This window comes from Brachypodium distachyon, chromosome 2, assembly GCF_000005505.3.
Source record: "Brachypodium distachyon strain Bd21 chromosome 2, Brachypodium_distachyon_v3.0, whole genome shotgun sequence".
NCBI lineage: Eukaryota > Viridiplantae > Streptophyta > Magnoliopsida > Poales > Poaceae > Brachypodium > Brachypodium distachyon.
The window spans coordinates 58,093,733-58,119,166 of record NC_016132.3 but is presented as its reverse complement, the minus strand read 5'-3'; the positions used below and the strand labels follow the sequence as shown (position 1 = coordinate 58,119,166).

The 25,434-nt window shown below is 45.8% G+C and overlaps 4 protein-coding genes and 1 pseudogene across 4 annotated transcripts; 2 read left to right on the top strand and 3 right to left on the bottom strand.

Moving 5' to 3' along the window:
• Window positions 1–1,170: 1,170 nt before the first annotated feature.
• On the bottom strand, window positions 1,171–6,139 carry LOC100824592 (protein CLT1, chloroplastic). The gene is made up of 10 exons (XM_003567443.4): window positions 5,437–6,139; window positions 4,017–4,162; window positions 3,853–3,890; window positions 3,648–3,763; window positions 3,279–3,378; window positions 3,153–3,188; window positions 2,989–3,039; window positions 2,791–2,914; window positions 2,216–2,341; window positions 1,171–1,534 (listed from the first exon to the last, which is right to left on the bottom strand). Exons 1-10 carry the CDS (start codon window positions 5,862–5,864, stop codon window positions 1,377–1,379), a joined length of 1,323 nt encoding a protein of 440 aa, XP_003567491.1. The 5' UTR covers window positions 5,865–6,139; the 3' UTR covers window positions 1,171–1,376.
• A 3,823-nt stretch (window positions 6,140–9,962) lies between these two features.
• LOC100842533 (signal recognition particle receptor subunit beta) lies at window positions 9,963–16,049 on the top strand. The gene is made up of 6 exons (XM_003565054.4): window positions 9,963–10,215; window positions 14,184–14,266; window positions 14,750–14,836; window positions 14,928–15,076; window positions 15,163–15,294; window positions 15,637–16,049. Exons 1-6 carry the CDS (start codon window positions 10,086–10,088, stop codon window positions 15,824–15,826), a joined length of 771 nt encoding a protein of 256 aa, XP_003565102.1. The 5' UTR covers window positions 9,963–10,085; the 3' UTR covers window positions 15,827–16,049.
• A 799-nt stretch (window positions 16,050–16,848) lies between these two features.
• Window positions 16,849–17,679, top strand: LOC100824286 (BTB/POZ and MATH domain-containing protein 1-like). The gene has a single exon (XM_024458207.1). It carries the CDS (start codon window positions 16,926–16,928, stop codon window positions 17,382–17,384), a length of 459 nt encoding a protein of 152 aa, XP_024313975.1. The 5' UTR covers window positions 16,849–16,925; the 3' UTR covers window positions 17,385–17,679.
• A 373-nt stretch (window positions 17,680–18,052) lies between these two features.
• LOC104582961 lies at window positions 18,053–20,667 on the bottom strand. Its single transcript, XM_010234532.3, has 4 exons — window positions 19,971–20,667; window positions 19,762–19,869; window positions 19,533–19,691; window positions 18,053–18,567 (listed from the first exon to the last, which is right to left on the bottom strand). The coding sequence occupies exons 2-4, from the start codon at window positions 19,806–19,808 to the stop codon at window positions 18,183–18,185; spliced, it is 591 nt and encodes a 196-aa protein (XP_010232834.1). The 5' UTR covers window positions 19,809–19,869; window positions 19,971–20,667; the 3' UTR covers window positions 18,053–18,182.
• A 203-nt stretch (window positions 20,668–20,870) lies between these two features.
• On the bottom strand, window positions 20,871–21,691 carry LOC100823980 (annotated as a pseudogene).
• Window positions 21,692–25,434: the final 3,743 nt, after the last annotated feature.

Genomic DNA, 25,434 nt, shown 5'->3' with positions numbered 1-25,434 from the left:
CGGTTCAGCTGGAAAAAATGGCCATAGATAAACGAGTGAAGTGAACGACCACTGCACCTGGCCTGTTCCAAGCCGGCAGTCACGCGCGCACCGGCAGGAAAACAGTGCAGTGGTTTCCTGTAACTTGTCGCATGGCCAGGTGCGGCATGCTGTAGGCCAGTGGGAGTGGGACCTGCCTTACATGGCCGTAATCGTATGGACTCTCCGGTGGGGCGTGCCACGATCTTTGTACGAGGTGAAGCGAACGTGGCTACCCAGCCAGATTATTTTTTTCGAAGAAACTACCCAGCCAGATTCGGTGCGCTGCACTTAGATACGCCGATCGATCAGACATTCAGACGAGGTTGTCCGATCCAGAGGTCAGCAGGGGACACTGACTCAGTGGCAGGCCATGTGTGATGCAAGCCACCTTGGATGGCATGCATCGACCGACACCCAACAAATCAGAGAGACAGTAGCTTTTTTCTTTTACTTCTGAAAGAGAAAGCAGAGGGGCTTTTAGAACTGGGTACACTAGTCAGGCAAACGACTCCGACTAATCAGTCTCTAATCTGACATCCGGGAACCGGATTACCGCCTGTTTTGCAAAACTAGCAGCAGGCATTTGCCGACCGGGTCCCCATGTCCTCCCGAACCCCGATCGCGCGTTGCCTGTCCGGATCGAGGGCCCCCCCACCTGCATCCTCGACTTCCCAGAAAAGATGGCCCCTCTTCCACGATCACAGCAATTTCTCACAGTATATATATGCTGCGCGCAGCAAAGGATCAAAGACAGATGCAGTTCCTAGCCTCAACACAGACAGGAGAAGACAGTTTCTCAAACCACAAGAGATTTGCTTGTTTAATTAGAAAGAAGCTCAAAGCATAGATGGAGAGATGAACATCTAGCCAAGCTAGCAAAGGAGGAGCCGGTCCGGATGGACAAGGGCGTCCTGATGGTGTTGCTGGCTGCGGCGGCGATAGTGCTCCTGTGGCTCCCGCTGGTGCTGCCGCCCCCGCCGGCGTTCCTGCTCTTCGTCCCTGTGGTGATGCTGCTGCTGCTCTTCTCCCTGGTTCTCTTACCGTCCAAGCACTGCGAGTGTCCATCTCCGACCTTCCTTCAGTAAAACAACACATGCTGAGACCCTTACTTACTGCCCGGTATTACTGTTTCCTGCTCTCTGAGCTTTATTCTTATACCCATGCTGCACTTCCCTTGCTTTTATTGGATATATATGATGATAAGTTATATTGATAACCCTATATGATTATGACCTATCCATACAACAGACTACAACAGTCGGGCGGCTGTCAGGAGAACTTCTGCTCTGCCTTCCCAGGCCCAGACGAAGAAGAACCATGGTTAGGTACAAGGGGGGGAAGAGATGAATTGTTAGCTAGTCATTCCTGTTGCCAGAATTTTGTGCCTGCGGGAGGCAGTAGAGCAATAAGCCGGCGATGAGAACTGCTGCACCTGCAACAAAGCCGGGAGGGAGGGATGACGCGACACCGATGTACGGCAGCGGCAGGGTGAACGCGTAGATGGAGAGTGGAACTGCATCAAGAAAACCATCATTAGTTCCTCTTGTTACACCTTAAACATAAGATGGGACATGACCGAGGAGTGACAGTTCGAAAACGACACTGGATAGGGCTTGTGTTGCCTTTATGCAAGAGTAAAATAAAAAGCATGCAGATAATGGTGATGGAAGAAAGTTACAGCAGGATTTGTGTATCTTTTTCCCTATTTCCAATCCTTTTAGTGGTAGTGGTACACTTAGTTGTGAATTGAAATAGCACAATTCAGTCACCCAAACATAGTCATCACTGGTGTCCACATCCTGTGGATTAAAGGTCACCTCCTAAAATCCAATTGGATTCACTCATAAGCATGTGTTTCTTTTCTCCTGTCATAGGGCATAGATCCTGGCTAAATGTTATACTTTCACCATAATTCATCATTTTAACAAAGGGTCTGCAACTCTGCATCATCCACTTGGTCCAAATTCCCTAGCCAACTAACCTACACAAAAATTTTAACCAGTTCGTTAACCACACCAAACATACTAATGTTTTCCCATGAGATTGGCTTTAATTCCCCGCCTTTTTTCAGAACTAATTCTGGTGTGGCACTTTGTCACAAAGAAATGGCACAGTTAAGTATAAATGAAACCAAAAAGTTTGCTATGCTATTTATCAGTGGGGATAACGTGGTGCATAGAAAGAATATGTAAACCTGAGAATGTAGAGGCTAGACAAGATACAACAGCCGAAGAAATCTTCAGTAGGTGTAGCAAAGATATATTGAATCCCATATTAACCAACACAAATAGTAGTGGTAGCAGTGGAGCCCCTTCACAGCCTGCACAACTCAAAACAGTTTAAGATTCTTGTGCAACATGCTTACACTGTTTTTTTTTGTTCTTTTATAGAAGGAAAATTCGATACATGTCAGGAAAATAAATAAATTCATACTGTTAAAACAATGAAGAATATTTGTGGTGATTAAAAAATGAGGATTCTCCTTTCCAAAAAAGGGAAGAAATTTACGCAGGAAGGAAGGGCATTAAACTCAAAAAAGGCATTATACTGGCTAAGTACTGGGAATTCCAGAAACTAAATGTCTATAGTAATTAATCACCAGTTATTTATTCTTTTTGAAGAGATAACAGTGTTCTATTTAGCATTGGAGCCAAGTGGTCAATAGGCCCAATCAGAAAATTGTTGCATGTATCAAAAAGATAAAGATAAGCCAACAAGAGAAACAGAGGGGGGAGGGGGGATATGCCCCCAACAATTTGAGAAAATTACCAGAAGATAAAGATCCCATATTTAGAAAGCAAGCAGCACCATCTCTGATGTATGTTGGTAGTAGATGGAAAGGAATACCCCATAACTTCGACAAGATTGGTAGCAAGAGGAACATAAAAAGAGCCTGAAATTATAATTTTATTAGTGGTGGATGGCTGCTGTATAGTGCAATCAAAGTAATAGACAGCAGGGGCATACTTGATAAGCAGAGCCATATGAGTTGACGACAAAAAGGTCAACCGAGCCACCCTAGAAACAAAACAAGGATATTACAAGCAGCACAAATCGAAAGGCAAATGTTAAAGTCAGCACATTTTAGTTAAATATAGTGCAAGGTGACGACTATGGGAGAAAAATTGTACCTTCAAATTCTTGGCAGCATCAATAAATATTATCTCCTGCAACAAAATTAGACTTTGTCTGTATTAGGTAAAATTGGCAGCTAAAGCACAGAAACTAGTTAACTTATTTATTTACAGATTTGCTACCTTCAATACTGTATCAGCAGCTTGGAGAAAGAATGATATTATCATTAGTAGTGGCCACAAAATTCCAGTACTTTGTAATGAAGCACCAGCACCAGATCCACTATACATATCAAGTAAGGTTCATGTTAATTCTTATTCACATTAAGGTACTTTAAGAAATCCTGTGCAATCTAGATTTACATGCACCTAGTAAGGTTCATGTTAATTCTTATTCATGTCCCACGGGATTGCATCTTACTAGGTGCGTGTAAACCTAGAGTGAGCTTATTATCCACTATACTCCCTGACCTGGATTTCATCTTTATAAATATATAAACAGCTCACCAGGTGTGTGTAAACCTAGAGCGAGCTTACAAAAAAGGAGCATACCTCGCTACGGTTATTACCACACCAACTGTCACCAGAAAACATCCTGTTATCTCATTAACTCGATAGCGTCTCTTTAGAAAAATAGCAGACAAAAGAAGCTGCCATACAAGATAGGTCTGCAGGAAAGTAGTAAGACAATTATATAGATGCGCTTACATGTGATAAAATGAAGACTGTTGTATAATTATACTGAGAACTCACTAACCTGTGACAATATCGGTATTGATGCCCCAGAAAGAACAGCTATTCCAACAAAAAACAAGCAAATAACAATGTGAGTGGGATTTTATTGTGTCACATATCAATTACATGTCAGAAGTGAAATTCTTTAAGAAGGAAGCTGCATTTAATTTTTGGAAAAAAAATTACCTCCAGCAGCCATCCCTGCTGCTGCTGCTAGAGCCTCTAAGAGGCCCACGAGAATGAATGGTTTCTGTGGTAGAGAAAGCATCTCATCGGTAATAGCACCAGCTTGATAACGAAGAAACAGGACTGAGAAATAGACAACCACATAGCTGCGGAAGTTAACGATCCATACAACATTATTAGCTTTTTTTCACACTGTTTTTTCCGTACCAGCTATTAGTGAGCAAAAAAAAGATAATGAACTAAATGGACACAATATTTAAAAATGAATAAACCGTAAGCAACCCAGAGTTATGTTCCTTGGTATCGAAATAATTCATCTGTTCCATAGGTATACGATGGGACGAATGCAACAAGCTCAAAACTCAACAAAGTAACCCGTAAAAACTACCATTTTATTCAGTGTTTCTAGAACTCAAACTTCACTAGTTTCGTGACCTGAGCTTTTCCCGCCATTGCCCCGAAAGGAGGTGTTATTCAGAAGTGAGTGAAGGAGGTGAACAGAAATGCTAGTTTTCTGAAGGGAAAACATGGATACCCTAAATTGATACTTCGGCAGTGCCAATTAATATGGAATGAGGGAGTATGTATGATAACATGAGGATTCAGTTCTAGTTAGAAATCAACACTTGCATATCTAGAAAGTAGAAACAATATGCCTGTTCTATCTTAATCCTTACTCATCACTTTTTTTAATTTTGCGGGGAATCTTAATCCATTTTGGACAGCGTGTTGTTGCTAACAAAACATGACAACTCAACACAAAAAACAAAGTGACAACTGATAGTTAATCCTCCGAGTAGCTCCCACATTTCTGAATAATACGAGTATATGACAAACAGCACTAAAAATCCATCTGGCGTGCCGCAATCTAAACTTAACGAAACAGAACTACATGTCCCCATTCTTCTTCACCCTAGTGACATACCCTGCGCGAGTGTGACACCAGCTGGCAACGTTTTGAATGAGACATTGAAATTTAACACTAGATACGAGTATGTACAACCCATTGACAGTAACTCGCATTGCTAAAAACAGCGCACGTGTCAAAATCCCAGGGGATTTGACTGCTAGGCCTAGGATGATGAGGATGGCCAGCTCAGGTGCCCAGGTGGGCGAACGAGGAAAAGGAAAGAAACGCGCAAGCGCAACCGTAGAGCAACCAGATACCGAGCAAAAATATCGGGCTCCGCTATTCTCTCGCACGCACGCGTGGACCCCCCGACGCGAGGCCGAAGAGGAAATGATTCGCGACGACCGACTCTCATCATGGGAATCTCTGTTCGATGAGTAACCACCAAACAGGCTCTCTCCCTCGATTGGATCGATCAGCAACAGCAACACCGATGCATCGCTCGTTCGACTGCGATCGATCAATGGCTGGAGAAGCAGATGGAGGAGGAATGGATGTACACGTACGTACCCGAACGTGGCGAACTGGGCGAGGAAGAAGGGGTACTGGCGGAGCGGCACGAGGGCGAGCTTGTAGAGGACGCGGTTCCCGGTGCCCATGACGACGACCGCCGCCGTGGCCAGGGCCACCTCCATCCCGACGCTCCTGCTCCCCGTCCCGGCGCCTCCCGCCGCCACCTGCCCCGCCGCCGCGCACGCCGCCGCCGCCTTCTCCCCTCTCCCGCTTCTCCTCATCCTCATCCCCCCGGCGCCAGCCGCAGCCGCCTCGATCCGCCGCGCGCGCGCCCGCAGCGGCAGCGCCACCACCGCCCGCGCCTCCCTCCTCGACATCCCCACCGCCGCCGCCGCGGCGACTCCATTGGCGCGCTCCGCGGTGACGAGGCGGAGCCGCTGCACCGGCCGCCGCGCCGTGGACACGTGCGACGCCGCCGCCGCCATCGACGGGAACAGAGAACGAAGGAGTGCTCTTCGCGGGAGCGGCCGCGGGGCGCTTTGCTGCTTGCTTCTTCCTCCTGATCTGTGTGTGTTGGTACCTGGTAGTAGTTGGTGGGGGATTTGGACTCTGGGGAGGAAGAAGATTCCTGCTACTCCTCCGCTTAGTTTCGCTTTTTGGTCTCTGCTCTGCTTTCGCTGATTGCTTCGCGGCGTTTTTCGGTGGCTCGCGGGAGCGGGGCGGGTCCACGAGTCCACAGCGCCTCCTCCCAGAGGTCGAACGATTTTTGGTCTCTCCTTGTTTCCTTCTCGTTTTGCATATGCAGGTCATCATCGTATTATTTTTTTTTACCCAGGAGGTCATCATCGTGTTAGCTAGCTAGCTAGTCCACGCGTGGAAATGGGAAATGTGCTGTATGTGTGAAATTTTTAGTTAACTGGCGTATCCCATCAGTGACGGAATGGAATAGCCGTGGTATACACAGCAAGAATTTATACCGACGACGCTGAGCTGAGCTGAAGGCATCAATGCGAAATTCGGCTTATGAAGCTGTAGAAACAGCTGCTCCCTCCGTTTCTTTTTCTTAGGCGCATAAAATTCTGCACGTATATTAACGCAAGGCTAGACACTTTAATCAAGTGCACAACTGGTCTGCCGCATGCAACGAAAATAAAGGCACGGTTATGCAGTTGTATGCAATCACACCATATACAGAAGTCAATTCCGATTCTTCTGCTCGTTCGGTGGACTAGCGTGGCCTGGCCAGACTTCTTGCGCCTTATATTTAGAAAATCAGAAGAAATTTTTATGGGCCTAACAAAAAAAAACGGAGGGAGTACATGCCACGTTGTGATTAGCATATGACGGAAATTTCAGCCACTTGATGTTCCCACGACAAGCGTAACCATTTATGCAACTCTAGAGGATGACTTGACGGAATAGGTGTTACGTGTAAATGTTTCCAAGGATGTTAGATCGAGGGTTCGATCACGCTGAAATGCAATGATCATTGCTTTGAAGTTCGAAGACGACGTCTCCGAGATCGAAATGCAAACGGTTGTGTCGCTTCGCTACTTCACTGCTGTTGTATATGCCCGGCCCGGTCAAGGAATTTTTCGTTCCGAAACTCAATAGGTCATCGTGTCCGGTCTCCGATTCCCGTCCACAACCGTCATGTCATACCGAGTTTTCCGACACGTGGCTAGCCCTATCCGAATCCGAAACGGAACACGGAAAAAATGACATGCAGTCAAAACGTTATAACCTGCCACGTCGAAAGCTGGCGCGGATAAAACGAACGGTGGTGATAGGGGGGAGGGAGAGAGCGAGAGTGGGCGGGTTGAGATGGAAACGTCCAAAATTTCCGTTATGAAACTTTTTTTTTTGCACATGGCTATGCTAGTCCAGGTGCATTGAACCAGCTAAGGCATTATTGAACTCCCTGCATTTGTCGCCACTAGTGAAATTAAACCTCTTTCGTGTCATATCCCAAAAGTTGGTTTGGAGCTGTAAATCCTAAATTCTGCCTCTTCCTCTGAACAGAAGAGAGCGTATAATCGCACAGTGTCAAGAGAGTGCATGCCTACGCTGAGCCCGGTCCAGGGTGGACAAATCAGGGGCCCCGAGAGAGAATCCAACAGCCAGAGCTAGCCGCTGCCGGGGGCCCTGCTTGGCCCTGTGCATATCTTTTGATGGACAGGGACAGGCTCGATGGAGGAAGAGGGAGGCGGCATCTCATGGGGGATCTATTGGAGTGGCAGCGAGGGGGTGATGAGCGTGGGGTTTTATAACGTGGGACTGGGGATATGCGATTTACAAGTTTTTTAGTGGGTTTGAAGCTAAGAGTACGCATTTTGAAGGCACGAACAACTGTTCCCTGGTCAACAAAATTACAAAAATAAAAAATAATTGCATACCAATAATATTAAAATGAAAATATTACAAAAATTAAAATAATAGAAACATATATAGTGAGACATCTTTTCCAAACTCCAATGCTATATCTTGCAACTGATGTTTGCATGTCAATAAAATTGCAAAATTCGAAAAAATAGATCTACCATGACTATTCAACCAAGTAACAGCAGCTCCTGTGATGAAAAAAATAATCATGTTAAATATTAAATATTGCTTTCTCTTGTTTTTAGTTAAGAGAAGACTCGCGTCACAATTTTTTTGGTCGTGCCCATCTTTGCAAGAAAATCGTACATCACCCCACTCCACTACTTCTGTACATGCCCGCAAGGGTAGGTGTAGGAAATGAACAAAATGCAGGGTGTCCCGTGAGCTAGCTACTTTTGTGCGTGTGCTGGCCACGGGAGTTGCGTCATTTTGAGTTATAAATTGCACCTGATCAGCACGGGTGGGTCACAACTTGCGTTCCTCTGTAGTACGTGGTTTGTGCTGGCCACGGGAGTAATTTTTTCGTCTTGCGCTAGCTAGATCGATTCACCATAATACTCCAACAATAGTAGGAGAACAAGGAGTTCCAGGATGGCGATGAACTGTAAAACCATCGGTGTACACCTGGTCAGTCAAAAGTAATTCAGAAGGGATTTAAAAATGATGGCCGGGACTCTTAAACTCCTGCCATTTATCAGATTTAACAACACGGTGTGAGTGGTAAGAATCGGGAGAGGATTGATATATCTATGTAGACAACACATCAACCGGTCGATGATCGTTGGCTTACTAATGTAGTCATCTCTAAGCCAATCCTCTCAGCCCAATCAATCATAACTTGCTTTATCGATCATTGCTTCTGTACGTCCTGAACTCCAGCGAGCTAGCTCGAAGTTTCTGAAACGGCAGATCGAAGTGCTGAGCCCATGGTTTCACGCATATGACGGGTATGAGGGTATCTTCAACAGGACACGCATACATAAGGTCCATATCATCACTTCTCTCTTTATTTTAATCTCATCTCTCCTTAATTATATAGGGGATATTTTATTTTATATTTTTTCTTTTCTAGCAGACCCACTGTCATCTTCTTTTCTAATCTTGATACCCATGTAGTAGTGGTATCTTGCAAAAGAAACCATCTCTTCAACATTTATGTCCACCTCAACCCAAAAGTTAGGAAAGAGAATATAAATATCTACTTAGTGCTTTTATTGGAGATGCCCTGAGGAACCTGTGACTAGGATGCCTCTGCACACAAGATGCCACACGGGTGAGGCGGAGCCAATATTCGCCTAACGAAGGAGGAAACGAGGCGATGGGTCAGAAGTTGAATACTGCTTGAAGTTGAGGGCCAGCGTGCTGCCGTCCCACTATCAGTGGCCGTGGTGCCTGGGTAAAGATCAGACTCCGAATATAGAAAAACGGAACTTTCAGTTCATCGGCATCACCTGCTTAGTAAGGGTAAATATGTGCGTGTGTTTGTTGTGTTGCATAGAAACAGTCTATCAAAATGTACAATGACTGAAGCTTGTGGTGTCCTCTTCATGCCCTATCTGTATGCATGGATTGATTAGCTGAATGAACCTGGTGCTGCAATCTGACCTGATTTTTCTTTTAATGTTGTTGATGCTTCTGAATTGCGGCTGTGTAGGATGGTCGGTGACCTGAGTTCCTGAAGTAGAGCAGTGCACTGACGTCAGGATGTTGAATGCCTGGCACCTCCGGAGATCTTTTCTTAGTACCTTGCTTACCGTCTCCGTCTCCTGAGAAGTGCCCTAGCACATTTGCATTAAAAAAAAAGGAGATATAAGCTACACAAGAGAAATAATGAAAAAGAACAACTGCCAAGTTAGAAGACAGAAATACATCATAAGCTGTAGGTGGCAACTGCAATTGCATACGGAGTACAAAGCAAGAGATCAGCTAATCGACATCACAACAAGAAAGAACGGAAAGAAGTCATTGCGAAGTTGGAAGAAGAACATACATTGTCAGGTTTGAGACACAACTTCACTTCGTAATTTGGTGAGGCGGCCATTTGTCGATGCTTGCCACAAAATCATGGGCTTATTTATTACAGTAGCCAAAATCGTGCCGTGATTGCGGATCAGCCAGCCCGTCTAATATGGGCCAGGCCTAACTTGTCCCATTGGGCCTTTTTATACTCCTTCACGTGAAAAAAAAAAACACCCAACAAGAACCCCAGCATCTGCTTCTTCCTCCTCCTCCCGCTTTCCCAACTCGCCACATCCCAGAAATCTCCCCGCCCCCGCCGCTCCCTAGATCTCGCGGCGCCCACCACCCGCGGTCGCGCTTCGGCGATGGACGAGTGGGTCCGCCAGGCGGAGGCGTGGGCGGGGGAGGCCGAGCGCTGGATCCGCCAGCAGCCCCCGGAGCAGATTTACGTCGCCGCCGCCGTGGTTGCCGTCACGGTTCTGGTGCTCCTCGCAGGTGATGTGCTCAGACCTAAGCTAGGATTTCTCCCCCGCAGTGCCTCCTTCCTCCCGAGCCCTCTCGAGGTCTTGTATCTGTGACTCACGCTGCCCTAAGGTCAAGAGCATATGCTGCTGAGAAACTCACAGATGTGGGTAGTCTAGCAACTTGATAGTTTTAAAGTGTAATTGAGTCCATACCTAGAATCAAACTGGGAACTGGTCTGTAGCAGGGGCGCACGCAGGACAAAAATCGAGTGGGGGCACCCATGTTTAGGGAAATCATGCTAATGTAGTATTAAATGCCTAAATATAACACAAAGTCTAGACAGACTATCACTGAAGTGAACTAACCTTTATTGACAAGTGAGAAAAATGACACTGAGATAGCATAATATGACATCCTGTAAATTAATGCGGGCTGGAGACAAATTGCAGTTGCTTCCCAAGTAATAGTGTTACCTGTGGAGAGAAAATATGAGTTAAGTAGTACTAGCTATGTAAACAGATTACTAATGACAGTAAACAAAGAAAGGGAATAAGCTACATTACACTGCATTCTTCCCACGACGATTTTTCATCTTGTGGAATTCATCGACTATCACTTCATTGGTGATTGTGTCTAGCATACCCTTTTCTACAAAGCAAATCAGGCTATGGCTCATATAGTCATCCCCAATTTTGTTCCGCAAAGCATTCTTCACAATCTTCATAGCTGAAAAACATCTCTCGACGGTTGCAATGGCAACAGGAAGAGTAAGTGCTAGTTTCAAAGCCTATAGACCAAATAATAGGAAAGATGCTTCCTTGTATCCACCATCAGTTTAGCTAAATCAACTATGCTTTCCAAGGTAGCAAACCGTGTATCATGGAGTACATTATCTATGTACAGGTCCGGTTCATGCTCAAGAGTCACCATATCCATGTCACTAAAATCATTTGGGTAAAATGTCGCTAATTTCATCAACTTCTCCTTGTCAAAACAGCTAAATAAATCACTCGGGCTCAAAGCAGATATGCATATAAGCAAGTCGGAATTCACCTCATTGAATCTGTCATGGAACTCTTTTCCTAATAGATCCAAAACAGCAAAGTAACAATCTATACGAAAGCGATGCTCATTGTTAATGCCGGTCTTTTGTCTTGGATTCACATATTCTTTTTCCATGTCCAACACGGAAATGTCATGCTTATTGCAGAAGCAGTATACCTTGTTCAAAAGAGAATCCCAGCCCTCATTAGTTCTAAGCTTTTCCAACTCTCGCTTGGTGGATTCCACATCTGAAACTGCATTTAAAATGTCTTTGTCCTTTCTCTGTAATGTTTTTGACAGCCCATTTGTCAAAGCTAAAATCATCATCATCATCATATGTAAATAGAATACAAATTCAAATGACTGAAAATATTTTAATAGGCCATTAGCTTGCCGTCTCTTAATTCCATCGGTGCCATCTTCCTGAACATATTCTAAAACTTTAACAACTGAAGGAAACATCTTTGACAAGCCCACCAATGTTTTATAATGAGAGTTCCATCGAGTGTCACCTGGTCTTTGAAGAGCAAGTTCTTGGTTCAGTCCGGTTCCTGTAGCAATCTCTCCACTTCCAATTGCTTTCCTCACTTCTTCTTGATGACTCTCTCGAAGTATGTCCTTTCTTTTGCAAGATGAACCAACCACAGTCAACAAAAGTGATATCATATCAAAGAAATCCCCAACGTCAATTTTTTTCTTTGCAATGGCCACAACAACCAAGTTAAGCTTATGAGCAAAACAATGTGTATAATATGCAGAGCTGTTCTCTCAAAATTTTAGCTTTCAAACCATTAAATTCACCTGACATGTTGCTTGCGCCATCATAACCTTGGCCTCTCACTTGGTTTAGACTCAAACCAAATTTTGCAAGTATAAAATCAATGGAAGACTTGAGATAAGAGGCTGTTGTCTCCTCTACATGAGCAACACCAACGAAACTTTCATTTAATACTCCACTTTTATTGACATATTGAAGAACCACTGCCATTTGTTCTTTGTCTGAAACATCTCGACACTCATCAACCAACAAGCTGAACACACCACCATTGCCAATTTCTTCCCTTATAATGTCCAATATTTTTCTTGCAAAGCACTCTGTAATATCTTTTTGAATTGATGGAGACAACATTTGATTATTATGGGGAGCATTCTTAAATGCCTTGGCAATAACATCATTCTGTTTGATAGTATAATCCATCATCTCTCGATAATTTCCTTTATTTTCAGACTCCTTTGATTCATCATGTCCACGAAAAGGCTGTCCCTGATGCAGCAAGTACCGGGAAACATCAATTGCAGCATTTAAACGAATGAGATGCTCATTTTTCTCAATTTGGCTCTGTTTATGCAAGGCTGCAGGGATTGACTGATCCTTTTTCATTAGATCCTCACAACCTTTGAGTGCCCTGTTATGAAAACTATTACGGTCACCAACATGAGTCACCAATCGCTCTGTCTTATTCCATGAGTTGAACCCATACTACAAATGCATCATGACCATGGTGATTGTCTTTGATGCTGTCCCTAAACAAATAGCAGCAAAAACAAAAGGCTTTTTTCTCATTGGGGTTGTACTCTAGCCAATTAGCATACTTCTCATACCAATCTGGATTGAAGCGCCTCATCTTCTTATTTTCCCCAAATGGGGTATATGCAAACTCACAATCACGAGGCTGAAAAGTTCCCCAACATAAGTACTTCCTCCTTATCTCTTCCTGCTGGTTGGGGTGATAATCTGACATCCTCTTCCTTTTACTTGGATCTCTCGGAAGCTTGTTTAAGTCAATCAGTTCAGGCACTCCAGAATTCCTTTTCAAAAATCTGTCCATTATCTCCCTGCCGAATAAATAAAACATTTACTATAAATGACCATCTAATAGATTCTGCAGACAAGAAAAGAAATCTGTAAAATAGATTGATGACAACCGATAACCTTGATTTGGGGACAACTGACGGAAGAAATTGGGGACAACGTGAGCAGCCGGCGCCTGGCAATTAGCTTGGCGCCTCCGCCCTCCGGTGATGGGTGTCGCCGCGTCGGGCGATCGGCCATTGGCCTGGCGGCGTTTATGGCTTTGTTTCGTATACGAACCGTCATACAACGAAGTCAAAGCGTCAGCCGTCAGGCAGAGAAGAAGCAGCGAAACGCCTGTTGGTATACACATGCAAGTACCTAGCTGGGCTGTCCATGGGCCGTGAGTCAGGTCCAACTTGTGCAAATAGGCAACAGGGAGAGATGGACTGGGGGCATACGTATTACTTGACTGGGGGCATACGAAGCAGGGAACGGAACACCTATAAGGGAAACGAAAAATTGACTGGGGGCCTGGGACCCCAGTCACGTCAACGTGCGTCCGCCCCTGGTCTGTAGTTTGTACAGTTTAGCTCAACTGGGGCAACAAGTAGCAGTTACTGTTTAATTACTGGATAAACAACTTAATCTATAGTATGGATGCAGAACGATGAATAGATAAGTTTGGGACTTTACACATCCTTACTCCTTTTTTTTATACTGTTGACTCAATGGAAACAGGGGTGTTGAAATTGTCAGTTAATTTCCATGCTTGGCTGATTTAGAGTTTATGCTTTGCAGTGGTTCATAAATTGTAACAAGTTAGGGGTGTGATGTTCTGTCAATTTTCCATAGTTATTATTATTTGCAACCGCACCCTGTAAAAGTTAATATTAATATTGTAAGATTTTGGAAATTACAAGTTTTAAAACATTCAAGCGTCTGACAGAGTGACAATGCCACGATAATTTGTGCATGTTAGAAGGGACTGTTCCTTTTAATTAGAGTTATTCAAAGGTATAATGTTAGCACTTCTTGGTTTATATATCATGGTTCACCAAAAGATGTAAAATATGTAGGTTTCTGCTCTTGTGAGAATAATTCTGTTGGTGCTATGTGTGCAGTAACTGATGAGCAGTGTATGTTTGATTATTTTTAACAGCTTCTTGTCTGAAATCCTCGAAATCAAACACCATAGTGCTTTCTGGGCTTAGTGGAAGTGGTAAAACTATACTCTTCTATCAGGTAATTATCTACTCCAATTGTTCCAGTTGTATAAGTTCTGTTTCTTTTATGGCAAGTATCCCTTTCCTGTCTAGTGTACAAGTATTGAAATGTTGGTGGATGAACTTGAAATCATAGAATGCTACCAGAGTAATGGCCATGCATATATTGGTTTCCAAATTCAATTGCCTGTTTTCTGTCTGTGCTGTCAAGTTTTAGTAGTTAGGGTGAGGTTGTAACAGCTATTGTATCTTAACTTCCACTCTGGTTGCTGTTGTGTTTTCTGTTGTGTCTGTTGCCTTGATTTTACTGTATGAATTTGTATATCATACTTATATTGTATGCCCGACCAGGGAATTATTTTGATGGACCAAGACTATTTTTTATTTCTTTTTCTCCTTTTGGTTATTTATTTATATTACTCACGAAGCAACTAATTTTCATTTCCTTCTCTCCTATCATCTTTTTTTTTCTGTGCTAATCTTGCCTTTCTCTTCCTGCTAGCTTCGTGATGGATCATCTCATCAAGGGACTGTGACATCGATGGAACATAACAATGATACATTTGTGCTGCATTCAGAGCTTGAAAGGGTTAGGTTTTGGAGATGAATCTTTCCCACAGCTTGATATAAACATGCATTTGCAGACTTGTTGCTTGACTTTGCTCTTGTTCTATCTGCAGAAAGGCAAAATAAAACCTGTTCATGTTGTTGATGTTCCTGGTCACGCAAGGCTGAAACCCAAGCTTGATGAATTCCTCCCTCAGACAGCCGGAGTTGTTTTTGTTGTGGATGCTCAAGATTTCTTGTCTAGCATGCAAGCTGCTGCAGAGTAATCTTTGCTGACTTCATTTCCGTTCTGAGGAAAATTTATGGTTTCTGCTTTGGTTAACTGTTGACGTCCCCATCACATTACAGGTACTTGTATGACATTTTGACGAAGGCAACTGTAGTGAAGAAAAGGATTCCTGTTCTGATATTCTGTAACAAGACAGACAAAGTTACAGCTCACTCAAAGGAGTTCATCAAGAAGCAGCTGGAGAAGGAAGTGTATGGCTTATTTTTCACATATAACATATTTGCGTAATTAGAAACTTAATAATGTGTCCTAACTTGGCATCTATTGTAAAATATGTGCATTAATAGTTTTTGCCTCAATTTACTTCCTCTTGAATTTGTCTTATTATTTTTGCATCATGCTGCGCAAAACCTTACATACTCGTATGTTCTATTCATAATTCATCTATCCTGAAATAACTGACTCATTCAACTTGAATCTCTTATTACAGAGCATGACCCAAGCGTCTGCACTTATGCTGTTATGCACTTATTAGCTAAAGCAAATCTCAGATTTTACAAGGGTCTAATATTTGCTAATTTTGTTATTTGCAGCAACAAGCTTCGGGAGTCGAGGAACGCCATATCATCTGCTGACATCACCGACGAAGTCCAGCTTGGTGTCCCTGGAGAGGCATTCAACTTCAGCCAGTGCCTAAACAAGGTGACAGTTGCTGAAGGTGCTGGTCTTACTGGCAATGTTTCAGAGGTGGAGCAATTCATCCGCGAGTATGTCAAGGCTTAGATTCATCCCATCATTGATACAAAGTAGTGTTTATGTCTCTGCAAAATTGCTGTCCGAATTGCCATTGATTCACCTGACGAGAGAATGTTTGTTTGCGTGATGAACAATTCACATCTCTAGCTTCTGACTGGCACTGCCTCTGAACATGATCTGTTATAAAAACTTTAGGTCCTGTCCTGAATGTGTGGTTTTCACATGATTATTTCATCAGTTTCGAAGGAAACACAACAATCTCCAAAAGGTCCATAAGTGATTACAAAACTCGTGGTTATTCTATCCCGTTTTGTTGTTTGTGGCCGCTAACTCAGCAAGAAACCAGTCGTCACAACATGGTGATGGTGAGATTCAAACTGAGCAATTCAGTGCATTGGCTGAAACACGGCAATTTTTGACTGATTTAAACTCAAAAAGGTTTTTAAGAAAGCTATCGAGCCTGGCCGGCGATTGGGTCCTTGACTAACTAGCTAACCGGCCGGTGAGATTAGAAAGCCACAGGCGTTGGCCGCGAGCGTGTGCATCGTCGACAAAATCTGATCAGCCGGGTGTCATATAAGAACTGTGCAACCTGTACATGAGTAGTAAGTATTACACTCGGAATGGAACCCCCGGGCGTTCCCCTTTTATAACCCCGAGTAAAATACCGGCAGCGGACGTACTCAGGAGGAGTAACTAGCCAAGATCAATGTCCGACTACTCCTGTTTGGTGCCGTTCAAGCTTCGCTACGCGGAGACGAAGAACCTCTCCCAAGGCGATGCCGTCTCCTCCGAGGTCGTCTCTGCCGGTGGGCACCTCTGGAGGATTAGATGCTACCCATGCGGGATCGACGACGACGACGAAGACGAGGAGGAGGAGGCGGCCGGTTACCTCGCAATCTACCTCGAGCTCATGAGCAAGCCCAGCGCCAGAGGCGTCAAGGCCGTCTTCGAGGCCTTTCTCATGAACAAGAAGGGTGAGCCATCTTCTTCCCACGCCGACAGGATCATGGAGGTTTTCTCACCCAAGAACTTGCGATGCTGGGGCTGGCCACGGTTTGCCAAGAGAAGGGATCTGGAGTCTCGCTACGTTGTCGACGGCTGGGTCACCGTTGTATGGGGGGTCATGGTCGTGCGCAGCGACGACGATGACCCTCTCGTCGTGCCGTGCTCCGACATCGGGGCCCATCTTGGCCGGCTCCTCGATGACGGTAATTCCGACGTCTCCTTTGTCGTCGGCGGTGACACGTTCCCGGCGCACCGGGCCGTGCTCGCCGCCCGGTCGCCGGTCTTCAAGGCGGAGCTCTTCGGCTCCATGGCAGAGTCCACGATGTCGAGCATCACGCTGGCAGACATTGCGCCTGCAACATTTGAAGTCTTCCTCCGGTTCATCTACACCGACGCATTGCCTGACACTCCTATCGAGACGTGCAAGCATCTGCTTGCCGTGGCCGACCGCTATGCAATGGAGAGGCTGAAGATCATGTGTGCCAAGAAGCTGTGGGATGGTGTGTCCGTGGATACAGTGGCGGACACTTTATCTTGTGCTGAGACATACAGCTGCGCTGAGCTGAAAACCAAGTGAATTGCTTTCTTTGCCGAGGAGGAAAACTTCAGGGAGGCCGTGTTAACGGATGGTTTCGTCGCGTTGGTCCACAAGTTCCCAGGAATTATTGCTGAGCTAAGGACCTCGAAAAAAAGGAAGAAGGCTAAGAACTAGAGAGATCATGATGCCCGTGTGTTGCAACCTGCGAATTCAGTTGTTCACGTATGGTTTATGTCACCTAGTATTTTGATATCTTTTCAAGCATATCCTGTACGAATTTTATGAGCTCGGAAATCCTGGTAGCCTAACCTTTAAACTGATCTTATTATTTGCATATTGGTGTCACTCTTTTGTATGTTTATTAATTGTTGCCGTTCCATATTGTTGTGAATCATCTCTATCGCACGGACCTACTTCCGGACGCTCTTCTGATCGACCCAATTACATACATCATGGGAAGTAATGCAGAGTCCTTATTTGTTTAAGGAAGTAGTACTACTCGTTGTTTTGTTCAGTTTTCTGAAATTTTGAATTCTCAATGCATGTTTGTATATGGAATATAAATGTTGGTTTCTCCGTGTCAACTCTAGTTCTTGTTTCCTTTGTCAGTCTGTCAATTCCTAGATCTAATGATCCATTGTTCTTATTTCGTTTGTCAATTCCTAGATCTAATTCTGGAGTATAATGAAGCTGGTGATACCGAGATGTGCCTTAAGCAACGCTTCATGTGTCTTCTGTAGTTCTCATGTACTCCCTCCGTCCCGAAAAATTGACACCAGGAGAATTTCATTTGAACTAAATGACATTTTACAGAAAAACCCTTCACATCGTAAAACCTTAACAATTCCAGCCCCTCCTACTCCCGATCGTATTCCCAGGCGAGCTCCGCCTCCACAAGTTGCCGCCCCACCACCTCCTCCGGCCAGCAAGTCCAAGCGAGCCCTTCTGCCGCCCGGACTTCCTCCGACCGCTACGACGACCTGCCCCTCCACAGCCGCCGCCGGCGTCGCGGCACGAGGCTGAGCACGCGAAGGCAGCGGTCAAGGCCAAGGCCAGGGTCTTCTCCCGCATCAGCTTCCCCGGCGACGCCAGCACCTCCGACGCCAAGCGCAGCCGCAGGTCGTCCTCCGACAAGCCCCCCGCGTCCTCCTCGTCCTCTGCTCCGGGCGAGAGGAAGAATCTGCTCCAGGCGATCTCCAGGCCGCCGGCGTCCCTCTGCTCCCTAAATTAAACAAAGAATATGAGAAAGGAATGAAGCAATCTCAGGAATTTAAAAAGAAAGGCAATCGAGCAATTTCAAAAAGGAAGTATCTCATCTCAGAAAGGAAGGAAGGAAGAATTCTCAGGAATCTCAGAATTTAAAAAGGAAGGCAATCTCAGAAATGAAGGGAGGAATCTCGGCAATCTCAGAAAATGAAGGAAGGAATCTCGGCAATCTAAGAAAGGAAGGGAGCAACCTCAGAGCCCGTTCATTTGATTAAGGCATGAATTGTACTCCCCCCCTTAATTGAGCAGCAAGCATAATTTTCATGAATTGCCAATAATTTGATTTAACACAGCAATCAAATTGAACATGCAGAATTGATCACCCATTGTACATATACAGAATTTTCAGTGTCTAAGTACTGCAGATAGTATAGTTGTGGTTTTCATACTGAAAATGAAAATAAGACTAATAGGACATGTGTTAAGGTTCAATACTGTAGATCATACTGAAAATGAAACTTGTTTCCCTACCTGGTGAGAGTGGCTGAGACAGTCTCTGTTGACAGTACTTTAACTAGCATGCCATATTTCACTGAGCCATGTTTTAAGTTTTTAACTAGCAGCTGATCATTTTCCCTGAACTTTATATTTTTAACATCTCAAACTGGTTCTTGCACAGCCATGTGTAATGATGACTGCACACAGTACTTTATTCCTTTTGTTTGTGGCTAGAATTATAAGATAATGCACTAGCAGCAAAAGAAGCTAACCAAGCCAACAGTACCTAGGATTATAAGCTAACAATTTTTCAGTTACCTAATTTAAGTTTCTGAAACCTCAAATGGTAAATTTTTCAATACACATTGGACTAGAGTTCTAGCTGATCATTATATTCAGACATAATCACTGCAACTAGCATCATTATATTTTGAAGGGAGTAGCTAGTATGTAAACAGAGCACAAAGGAGTGAGAGAGATCACCTGTTCTCCCCTAGTCCAATGAAGAATGCAGCCTCTGCCAATGAAGCAAGAAGGCTTTCAGAATCTAAAACAATCCAGATGATCAAGCTCATACATTTTTTTTTCTCCATGTGTTCTTTGGTCTTTGTTGCTCCATAACAATTTTTACATGAATGTGTTCTAAAAAAGAAAACAATTTTACATGATCAGGTAAATAAAAAAGAACATTAGTACTGTATATATCCCTTACCTATTGAAGGAGAGCCTTGGCTTGGGATGCAGAGTTACCAGCCACATGAGCTGTTGAAGGTGGTGATGGTGTAAGGGAAGGGCACTGCTTTGGGCAGCTGTGTATCATCTTCATCAATCACGTGCACACAAAGATTGGATTAGGACATGAGGCGATAATCCTGACGAAGAGGAATGAGGGGGGAAACGATTTAGATGTTGAGGAGGTACCTTTGATCTTCAGGAAGCAAAGGATGGTGGAGCTGAGATCCAGCCTTGCCATCCACCGAGCAACATCTGGTCGAGCACGGCAAGGTGGAGTTCCTCCATGGCGACGGCGCGGACGAGCCGCCCCGCCACGCGCACCCGCACGTGGCCCCCGACCACCGCCATCGCCTCCGCGTCCACCCTCGATGCAGTTTCCCTGCCGGATCGAGCTTCTGCGTCACCGGACGAGCTTCCCCTCCACCGGATCTCTTCACTTCCACCGCTCGGCAAGCCCAGCCACGGCCAAGATTTAATTTTTAGTACGGAAGCTCGGCAAGAACTGGATGCGGAGAGGCGAGGGAGGCGGAGAAGTGACCGGAGAGTGTGTGGATGGAGGCGTGACGTCGGCAGGAGGGTGGACCATATATATACATGGGAGGAGGCCGATACTGCTAGCCATGTTCCTTGTGTAGCACAGTGACAATGGCATCGCCTCTACAGGAAGCAAATGCCAGGAGGAAGCAAAATGGGGCGAGACCAGGGGCCAGGCAGAGGTCCATGGTCACACGCTATTCTGTAGCTGCAACCGTTTGGGGACAGAGAAAAGCAATGTTCAGAAAAAAAATTCTGTACAATGTGATGCCTGTTCTTCTTGATTCCTTTGGCCAAGAAAAAGAATATGTACACATGCATATGCCTTTTGTTGGCTTCTTTGGCCAAGAAATCTAGCTGCAACTGACAGTAAATAGTCTTTGACAGAACAGGAAATCAACCAAGTGAACATCTGCATAGGACGCTTCTACGTGTACTGAACTCAGCTCAAGCAATGCTGAGTTTGCTGACAGTGACAGTAAATATTTGTTTTGCTTTTGGTGGCGGCGTCGTTGTGTTAGTCGAAAGAATTAGTAAACTAGCTGGGCCAGAAGTCATTTCAGTTATATACTCAGTTCTGAATGAATCATACCATGGTAAACCAATAAAATTCAGAAAGCCAGAAGTATTTCTTCAGTCACCAACAACGACCAACAGGCAATTGTCAAAAAAAAACCGACCAACAGGCAACAATATTGACGTGGTAAACCAATGACACAAAACTCGTGAACAGATCAACATGGTAAAGTTGTGCAGTAAAAAACAAATAAATCCTTCATGCCCTGCGCTGCATGCCAAACGCTGCATTACACTGACAACCAGGCTGCTGCTGCTGCTAAGCATCCATCATGACCTTGAACTCGTCGCTGACCACGCCATCCCCATCCAGATCGAACCTGCGGATCATGGCCGCGCACTCGTCGATCTCATGGCGCGTCCCCAGCCTGCTGAGCATCCGCTTCAGGCTCGCCGCCGTGATGCGCCCTTCGTCCCTTGCCTCGTACATCCCGAACGCCTCTTTCAAGCCCCTGCTCCGCTCTTCCTCGTCGTCCTCGTCGTCGGCGCCGGCGGTGACCGCCGGTCGCATTGGCACCAGCCGCAGGAACTCCGCCTCGTCCAGCAGCCGGTCGGCGTCGGCGTCCGCCGATGCCACCAGCCCCTCGGCCTCCTCCGCCGACAGGCCGTCGCCGAGGGACGCCTCCAGGCAGAGGCGGAGCTACGCGGCGGAGATCTTGCCGTCCGCGTCGCGGTCGATGGCCGAGAACACGCTGCTGAAGTGCCCCGCTGTTATCGCAGAATGCACCATCTTCTCAAGTGTATGTCAGCATGTGTGTGTGTGTTTGGCTTTGCCTTGGAATGCTTGCAATGGTAGCTTCAGCTGGTCCTGGTGATTGGTTAGGTCTCAAGTGTATGCGTGTATATATAAATACAGGCTTCAGCTGATGTTGAGACGTGAGAATAGCCTGAGGAACGAGTCGGTCGACAGTGTCAATTAGTTTTCAGGTGTAGTCCAAGAAGGGATTCCAAATCTCAAGGAGAACGAGTACGCCCGATTAATATAAAACACGGGTCTTTGTTTGCGACTGGATACTATATCGCCGGCCGCTTCCAACGACAAGGGACCTCGTCCGTTATAGCTGCTGATAAACCATTCCACCTGTTTCCTCCATCCCATACTGAGTGATTCAAATTTGCCCAAATATAAATTCAAATTTACCCAAATATAAATGTATCTGTACCTAAAAAACGTCTAGATACATGTAATAGAAAGAAGTCACTTAATATGGGACAGAGTGAGTATATTCGTGTTCTTTTTCCGGTTCCATCGTGTTTGGCGTCTTCTAATGAGTAGTATGCAGGGGTATTTTCTTGTTTCCGGCATGTTAGAATTGCATCCTGAAGCCAAGTACTCCGTACGTGGAGGGGTTCGATCGAGAAATTGAAAAACAGAGTAAAATTCGAATTTTCAGACCAACGGTTGTGCTAGTGTAGGCCTGAACCAACACGTCTCGAAGTAAAGAAAAATGAAGTCTGAATTTTGTTCAACAAGAAGCGCGCAGAGTCTGAATTAACAGGTGCAAAAAAGCAACCAGGAGAGTCAGCACCCGCACCGTGCGCACGTGAACGTGTTTTTTTTTAATGGAATAGGGATAAAACGTTCACTCTCTAACTTTCTGGCGTCACGGGTAAGGTGGCAGTCTCGCAAAACTAAAGTTGCCACCGTCACAGACTAAAATTGCCGGTCTCACATAACTAAAGTTGCAATCTCACGCAACTAAACGTTCGTTCCCTAATCTTCTAGTGCGGCGGGACAAAGTTGTCACATGTATAGAACTAAAGTTGCCACCTTCACAGGCTAAACCTGCCACTCTACATAACTAAAAGTTGCTATCCAGGAACCTAAAGTTGCCACCCCACAAAAACACGTGGCACGATTCCAGCCATAATCTGTCCGATCGAATGGCCAATAGAGCGTTCGCTCTGAGAGATTAAATAGCGAACGTTCGCTCATTATAAATCCCGTTTTTTTTTTGTTGCCCTGCAACAGATCATGTGAAACTAAACAGGACTGTTCCATGAAACCACTGTGTTCAAAACGAGATAGAACCTAGCTCCAATTTTCCCGATGAGATTTGCCAGCTTTTTCCAAGTTGAAACCGTTCAGAAGTACTCCCTCCGTCCGTGACTTTCGATTACATGTATCTAGACGCTTTTAGGCATAGATACATTCATATTTGCACAAATTTGAGTCACTTAGGCCCCCTTCTTTTCAGCTGGAGCTTCTCTGTAAGCTAGCTTCAGCTGAATTTCTCACACAAGCTGCTGCCCAGAGAAGCCCCAGAAACTGTTAACATTCCCTTCTTTTTGGCTTCTGGAATTTCAGTTCAGAACTTGCGATAAACATGAAACTACTGCAGGTTCATGACGAGTTCAGCAAGCAACAGAGAATACACACTTAGATGTTAAATTTTCTTGAGATACAAAAAGAGCCAAGATTGGAGGTTCACAATTTAGATCCAACCAATTTCTGAGATTCGTCAATGCCTAACATAAAAAAAAATTATACCAGAATCACAAGTTCACCAAGCAACGGAAATTTTACTAAAACCACTGAAAAAACATAGTATTGCTAGAGAACCAGAGGAGCTCGGCGACCTGGGGTGGGGAGGAACTCGGTTGACTAGGGGGCGTAGGACGGTAGGAGCTTGGGCAGAGGAGTCGGGGAGGAGGTCTTCTCATTCGGCGGCGCTCCAGGGAGGTCATGGCGGATCTACGGGAGACGGTCTCTGGCGGAGGCTAGCGGTGAAGAGACGAGGTCCGGTGGCGGGGCAACGTCGTCCTGGAGCTCTCCGGTAGGGCTATGAGGTCGTGTTGGCGCTGACAAGGGGCGAAGTGCGGCGGCGGCGGATCTGGGGAAGCTGCAGCGGCTGAAGAGGGAAGAGGGAGGGGCGTAGATTCAGGAAGATGAGGCGAGGAGGGGAGGGGGCGGCGGTTGCGGGGTAGATGGGGATGGCGGCGGCCCGATCCGGGGGAGCTGATGAGGGCGGCGGCCGGCGGTCGGGATGGAGGGAGTAAGCGAGGCGGCCGGTTTCGGGGGAGATGGAGGGAGGTGGCGATGGACATGGACTCAGGTCTTAGGAAAAAACGGTTCGCGGGTATAACTTGGCGGTGGCATTTTGCCCGTAAAAACGGTTCGTCGCGAGGGCAAGTCCGAAAATGCTACGCGGAGAAGCCCAAGAAACTGGTTCGGACCAGTTTCTCCTGACAGCTGTTTTTACACATGATTTGGGTTGGGCTTCTCCTGGCAGCTAGTGAGAAATTTTCTCTTCTTTTGGGCTTCATCTGCCTGGAACCTAAAAACTGGTCTGAAAATTCAAAAGAAGCGGGCCTTGATATGAGACGGAGGGAGCAGAAGAGTACAAACGTTCTGAGGTTGGGTTCTGGCTGCATATGTCCTTTTAGAAACCGTTCAGAACTACTCCGTGTAACGCGATCGGGGCTTCCAGCATCGATAGCTCCATCAGAACTTTTCCTCGGGAGGAGGCGGCGCTTGTGGACAGACGGCCAAGGGATCGGACGAAGACGAGTAATGCAGGGGGCTCAGGGAGGCGTCCAGGTACCCGGCGAGGCAAGCGGCGAAGTCTGCGCAACCGGTCCGAATTCCTCCTCTCTAGATCCTTCTCGGGAAACTGTACCTCCATCCGCAGATCTAAATCCGCCGCCGGCCGATTCCTCGCCGTCTGCATCCTCCGACGCCATGAACGAGGAGGACGGCAATAGTTACCTCTGCAGGCTGGGAGTCGAGGCAGCGCTGGCCGTGGAGCCCGGCGCGCTACGATCCGAGGTGGCGAAGCATGTCGCTGCTCTGGAATATGTGCAGAGGCGGGCGGCGAGGCAGCGGAGAGCGGCCGCCGCCGCGGCGGAGGCCCCGGCGCCGCCTCCCGAGCGGTTGTTCTCCCTCCGTCTCTCCGACGAGGAGGCATGGGAGGACGTGGCGGCGGTCTCCCTGCCACCGCCCAAGGAGGCGGAAGCGAAACCGGAGGCGGGCTCGAAGGGGGCGTGCCGCGGTGCGAAACGTCGTCGACGCTGATTGTAGCAGGAGTACAAAACTACAAATTACCACCTGAGTAAGCCAGCGATACCCGACCGGGCGATGGAGAATGTTCTAATGGTGTTCCTCTCAAGATTGATTTGTTTCACTTTAGATTTTTCGCTTTTAGTAATTTACTTCGTCTGTGCCATATTATTTGACACGGATTTAACTTGTACTCGTGCCGACTAATATGAAATGGAGAGAGTAGTTTATTTTTTCGTGTCAACTTGTACATTTTAAACGTCAATTACCTGCTCTAGTGGAATTTTAAGGGTTCAATGTGAAGATAAATAACTTAGTACAGCTAGTTAAACCAAACACAGAGATCCATTGGTACCACTAGTATCACTAGTTAAATAGGAAGTATCTTCTCTTTGAAAATTTGGATTCCTGATTTTTTTTAGCGAGAACCTATCTTTGTTTTTCGGTAACGCACCAACTGTAAATCTCGTGGGCCCCTCCTAATATTTTTCTGAAACCCATCGGGTACCTACTTCGGGGAGTGTTGGACTAGGTTTCATT

Bases quoted from the DNA above. Each gene is read 5' to 3' on its own strand.
- LOC104582961 (XM_010234532.3), bottom strand. From the start codon at position 19,808: ATGTGGCTGGTAACTCTGCATCCCAAGCCAAGGCTCTCCTTCAATAG. The intron at 19,692-19,761 runs GTAAGGGATATA...TTTCTTTTTTAG, and splicing joins CCAAGGCTCTCCTTCAATAG to AACACATTCATGTAAAAATT. The intron at 18,568-19,532 runs GTGATCTCTCTC...TGTTTAATTTAG, and splicing joins ATTGGACTAGGGGAGAACAG to GGAGCAGAGGGACGCCGGCG.
- LOC100842533 (XM_003565054.4), top strand. From the start codon at position 10,086: ATGGACGAGTGGGTCCGCCAGGCGGAGGCGTGGGCGGGGGAGGCCGAG. The intron at 10,216-14,183 runs GTGATGTGCTCA...TATTTTTAACAG, and splicing joins GGTTCTGGTGCTCCTCGCAG to CTTCTTGTCTGAAATCCTCG. The intron at 15,295-15,636 runs GTATGGCTTATT...TGTTATTTGCAG, and splicing joins AAGCAGCTGGAGAAGGAAGT to CAACAAGCTTCGGGAGTCGA.
- LOC100824286 (XM_024458207.1), top strand. From the start codon at position 16,926: ATGGTCGTGCGCAGCGACGACGATGACCCTCTCGTCGTGCCGTGCTCC.
- LOC100824592 (XM_003567443.4), bottom strand. From the start codon at position 5,864: ATGGCGGCGGCGGCGTCGCACGTGTCCACGGCGCGGCGGCCGGTGCAG. The intron at 4,163-5,436 runs GTACGTACGTGT...TAACTTCCGCAG, and splicing joins GCCCAGTTCGCCACGTTCGG to CTATGTGGTTGTCTATTTCT. The intron at 3,189-3,278 runs GTAGCAAATCTG...ATTTTGTTGCAG, and splicing joins CTGCTGATACAGTATTGAAG to GAGATAATATTTATTGATGC.